The following is a 6,000-nucleotide window of genomic DNA, read 5'->3' on the forward strand; positions in this document are numbered from 1 at the left end:
TAAACACTGTATCACTGTAAACACTGTATTACTGTGAACACTGTATTACTGTAAACACTATTACTGTAAACACTGTATCACTGTAAACACTGTATCACTGTAAACACTATTACTGTAAACACTGTATCACTGTAAACACTATTACTGTAAACACTGTATCACTGTAAACACTATTACTGTAAACACTGTATTACTGTAAACACTATTACTGTAAACACTGTATTCCTGTAAACACTGTATTCCTGTAAACACTGTATTACTGTAAACACTATTACTGTAAACACTGTATTCCTGTAAACACTGTATCACTGTAAACACTATTACTGTAAACACTATTACTGTAAACACTATTACTGTAAACACTATTACTCACTGTATTACTGTATTACTGTAAACACTGTATCACTGTAAACACTATATTACTGTAAACACTGTATCACTGTAAACACTGTATCACTGTAAACACTGTATCACTGTAAACACTATTACTGTAAACACTGTATTACTGTAAACACTGTATTACTGTAAACACTATTACTGTAAACACTGTATTACTGTAAACACTGTATCACCGTAAACACTGTATCACTGTAAACACTATTACTGTAAACGCTGTATTACTGTAAACACTGTATTACTGTAAACACTATTACTGTAAACACTGTATTACTGTAAACACTGTATCACTGTAAACACTATTACTGTAAACACTGTATTACTGTAAACACTGTATCACTGTAAACACTATTACTGTAAACACTGTATTACTGTAAACACTGTATTACTGTAAACACTGTATCACTGTAAACACTATTACTGTAAACACTGTATTACTGTAAACACTGTATCACTGTAAACACCGTATTACTGTAAACACTGTATTACTGTAAACACTGTATCACTGTAAACACTATTACTGTAAACACTGTATTACTGTAAACACTGTATCACTGTAAACACTATTACTGTAAACACTGTATTACTGTAAACACTGTATCACTGTAAACACCGTATTACTGTAAACACTGTATTACTGTAAACACTATCACTGTAAACACTATTACTGTAAACACTGTATTACTGTTTTTAATAAAAGAGTCTCTTCTGCTTGCTAAGGATGAATTTATTTAATCAAAAATACAGTAAAAATGTGAAATATTATTCCAGTGTAAATCATCTGCTCTCTATGTGAATATACAGTACAGTGTCATTTATTCCTGTGATCAAAGCTGAATTTTCAGCATCATTACTCCAGTCTTCAGTGTCACATGATCCTTCAGAAATCACTCTAATATGAGGATTTGATGATCAATTATTAATATGAATTATTTTTGGTGCTCAATTATTAATATTGATTCTTATTTGAAGTTGAAAACAGTTATAAAGAAGTTTTTGTTGCTTTATATTTTTGTGTAAACCATGACTGAAGACTGGAGTAATGATGCTGAACATTCAGCTTTGATCACAGGAATAAATTACACTTTACTATATATTCACATAGAGAACAGATGATTTACACTGGAATAATATTTCATCATTTTTACTGTATTTTTGAATAATTAAATTAATCCTTAGTAAACATTAAATCATAATTATTCCAAACTTTTGTCCGTTGGTGTATATTTACATTGCGTTAATGCATTTGACACACATTCTACTGTACAGGTCATGCATTTCCTGCACTTTAAAAAAGTTTGCCTTTGCAGTGTTTATTGTAAATGATTTATGGGTGTTCATCATCATTATTGTGTTAATAATCTTGAATCAGAATAAGTTCCTCTTGCAGCATCTCTTCTCTGATGATGTGGGCGGGGCAACCTGTCACTCACATGAGATCAGCCAATAGCAAACCACAACCATCCAACCAGCCAATCAACTCCTCACAGACACAATCAAGCCCCGCCCACATTTGTTCTTGTTCCAGAAGCGGTCTTGATATACGGCATAATAGAGAAGAAAAGACCAGCGCAACTTCCCTTTCATGCCGACTTGTTCTCCTGCAGTGAAATGTAAACGTGATGTTGTCAGGAGAGACTCACGTGTAGACGAGGATGATGCAGGTGATGAAGAACGCAGCTCCGATGGTGAAGAAGTAAACCAGAGGCATGTTATAGGACAGTCCACACGACGTCCCGTTGACAGACTTAAAGCAACTGTGTTTCGGTTGTAGTGTTTGATGACTGTAGTATCCGTAATACAGCAGAGAGTCTGAGAAATAACCCTGACACACACACACACACACACACAGATCATGAAGCCTCGCACTTACAGCAATAAAGGCATTAAGGCACTTTTCATATATTTCAAATCTCTTAACTTATACAAATATTTATTGTACTAGATCTCTATCATACATTCTGGAACGATCTGCAAAATGTGCTTAAACTATAGATATTGCCCCCTCTGAGTACTCTTGAATGTCATTTGCAAAATGCTTTAAAGGAGCCTTGTAAGTGCTTTTATTGATTTATATGAGTATTGTTCTGTGTGAAACTCTCTGTGCTGCCGTCTCGACCCCGTCTCCCTGGAAGAAGAGATGGTGATATCTCACTGGGATCTGTTGTTGATTGTAACAAGCGACCATTTCATGCAGGAATGGAAGCAGATCTGAATGTGATTGGCTGAACTGGAACGTGGCCTTTATCAAAGAGGTCCATTTATGACATTTTGAATAAAGAATACTCAGATGAGACCAAAATAAAATACAAAAATAAAAAGGGTCAATTTTGTTTTCATGCAAACTTTTCATGACCTGATTTATAAACCAGTCTGAATTGTGGTCAATTCGAATTACTATTCTATTTATTTATTTATTTTAAGTTATTATAAGCTATATTTCAGCCATTTTGCTTTTATTTGGATGTCAGAGCATTTGTGGAAACTGTGATTCACAACCATTGAACAGTTTGGGGTCAGTAAGAGATATATATATATATATATATATATATATATATATATATAATACTTTTATTTATCAAGGATGCAATGAATTTATCAAAAGAACTTTATTTATAATGTTACAAAAGATTATATTTCAAATAAATGCGGCACTTTTGAACTTTCTAAATCATCAATGATTTGTGAAGGATCATGTGACACTGAAGACTGGAGTAATGATGCTGAACATTCAGCTTTGATCACAGGAATAAATGACACTTTACTGTATATTCACATAGAGAACAGATGATTTACACTGGAATAATATTTCATAATTTTTACAGTATTTTTGATCAAATAAATGCAGCCTTGGTGAGCAGAAGAGACTCTTTCATAAATCTTAATCAATCCAATCTTTTGACCTGTAATATTTGCTCCACATTGCATAACGAAGTTAAAGTTTCACATTTGTGAATATCAAAGAGTGTGTAAGTGTGTGTGTGTGTGTTTCTGAACTCACGGCGCCCGTCAGCACCTCCAGCCCCCACAAGCTCGTGACGCTGGTGTTCCGGCCCGGATCCGGAGCCACGACGGCCTGAGGAACCACCAGAAGCAAACCCGTGACCAGGAACAGGAAGACGTTGAAGAACAGGAGCGTTCGGAGGAAGAGGAAATACGACAGAACGCCCGTCCCGAAGTGACCGCCGACACACTTCAGAGCCGTTTGCCACAACTGGAGCGAGGACAGGAACGACAGCCAGCCGTACCAGCCGTGTCTCACCGCCTGACAGACAACACACAGCTTATTATTACAGCGCCACCTAGAGGCCCGTTCACATAGTATTCATTTTCACACAATGCACAAAATATTAGACGCTGAAAATTGATTGGCGGCCATGTTTTTTCAGTATCCGAGTCAAGTTAGAGAATATGTTAGAACGCCCAATGAAGAAGATGCAGACCAATTTTCAGCTTCTTGGATCAAACAGTTGCGAAGTTATAGGCCTGGTTTCACAGACAGGGTTCGGATTAAGCCCGGATTAGGCCTTCGTTCAATTAGGACATTTAAGTCTCTTGGTAACACTTTATTTTACAGTGTCCTTGTTACATATGTTACATGTACTTACCATAGTAATAACAGTAAATTATGCATAATTACATGCAACTAACCCTCAATCAAATCCTAATCCTACCCTAACCCTATAGTAGTTCATTAAAATTACTCAGTACTTAAATATAATGGGTTTTTTTGTAGCGCCCCCTATTGGCGGAATATTACGAAATTTGGTGTGTGTCCTCAGGATGTCCTGTTGTCTTTGTGTGTCAAGTTTCGTTAAGCTTGGACATTGCGTTCAGCAGATATAGGCCAATTCTTAAAAATGTTGTTGCCTCACCATTTAATTAATATGTAATCATAATCATAAATGTTTATGACATCATATCAGAATGATTTCTGAAGGATCATGTGACACTGAAGACTGGAGTAATGATGCTGAACATTCAGCTTTGATCACAGGAATAAATTACACTTTACTGTATATTCACATAGAGAACAGATGATTTACACTGGAGTAATATTTCACTTTTTACTGTATTTTTGATCAAATATATGCAGCCTTGGTGAGCAGAAGAGACTCTTAGAAATATTAAAAAAATCGTAATTATTCTCGTACAAACGGGTGTTGCCGCACCAATTAATTAACTTATATCTCTGCAATGCTTTGACGAATCAGAGTTATTTTGATAGCCCTAAGGTTTCCAAAGTTAGGATCCAAAATGCAAATGACATTATAGCGCCACCTAGTGTTAGACGGGTGTGTGTGTGTGTGTGTGTGTGCGTGTGTGCGTGTGTGTGTGTGTGTGTGTGTGTGTGTGTGTGTGTTACAGTCTCTGATGCACATTCACTTTCAGGACAATAAAATAATAGTAAGAAAATCAGAACAAACAACATTCGGTTCTTGGATCCTTAAGAAACTTAAAAAAATGACAATCTCTAAATTTATGCTGATGTTATTATTTTGCATATTTAGTTGTAATATTTATCTTTAGTTTATCCTTCTTAATGATATGATTAATTAGAGTTACTTCCTTCATTGATTCGTTTGGTTTAATTTATACTATTTTTTTTATGTTTTATACATTATATATTGAAATTAGGGCTGTCACGATGTTAGATTTTTCACACCACGGTTATTGTGGCCAAAAGAATTCACGATATCGATATATCGCGATATCTATAGAATCTAGGGGGGGGGGGGGGGGGGGGGGGTTAATATAGTTTTTCTTTTTTACCCAACAAACATAAGGATACTGATAAACACAAGGCACATGCATTTTTACTTCTTGCGTACTCAATCTATGGCAAATTTTTGTGAAGGAAGACAAGCATGTGAAGTTTATCTGGTTTCAAACTGAAGCCAAACACTGTCTGAAGGTTTTCTGAAGAACTGAAAAGCTCTTAAACCTGTTGTTGCACTGGTGCCAATAAAGTCATGCAGATAGCAGATTTGAATAAAAAAAATCAAGTGCAAATACAAATACAAAAATAAGATGAGTAAAGAAAACGGGGTTCTTAATTTTAATAATCACCCTTTATTAAATATATGAACACAGAAACCCCCTGTTAACAGTTAATGTCACGTTTCCCATTCCATGATGACTAGTAAAATAATATCCGCGTCGCGTCTATGACAACTCGAGGTATTGCACACCGGACACGCACTTTCTCAGTTTATGGCCAGCAATATCATTATGTTTAAGGACATTATGGAATTGAGATAATGTCTGTAGGCTACTATGTTATGATTATACTGTACAATTAAATACAATAGTTGCTGAGTCTGTGATCTGAACACTTTTTTCTGCGCTCTGTGTCGCGGCAGGATTTTGAACAAGGTATCCCTGAGCCGTTGCTGGGCGCCGCGGACAGACGCCGAATAGAACCGCGCTGTGCTTCTCGTCCGGTGTGTGTACACTCATACAGAATGTGTTCGAATTTTAAAGACGTGGCGCTGCGCTTCTCGTCCGGTGTGCGACCACCTCTAAGGTGCTGTTTTCTTTGAAGCCGAAGAACTCTGTTGTTAATACTGGCGAGCTCAGCTTACTTTTTTCGGGTGTGGACAG

General features: G+C 36.2%; 1 protein-coding gene across 3 annotated transcripts in view; it reads right to left on the minus strand.

Annotated features, from left to right (window-relative positions):
* Positions 1-6,000, minus strand: part of tmc6b (transmembrane channel-like 6b) — a 36,887-nt gene that overhangs the window by 14,567 nt on the left and 16,320 nt on the right. For all 3 annotated transcript variants that reach the window (XM_084395113.1, XM_084395111.1, XM_084395112.1), the window contains exons 8-9: positions 3,398-3,661; positions 2,040-2,221 (exon numbers count right to left, since the gene is read on the minus strand). In XM_084395113.1, the coding sequence (XP_084251239.1) occupies positions 2,040-2,221; positions 3,398-3,661 (446 nt within the window). The remainder of the gene's footprint in view (positions 1-2,039; positions 2,222-3,397; positions 3,662-6,000) is intronic.

The sequence above is a fragment of the Rutilus rutilus genome (assembly GCF_951802725.1).
Source record: "Rutilus rutilus genome assembly, chromosome: 22".
Taxonomy (NCBI): domain Eukaryota; kingdom Metazoa; phylum Chordata; class Actinopteri; order Cypriniformes; family Leuciscidae; genus Rutilus; species Rutilus rutilus.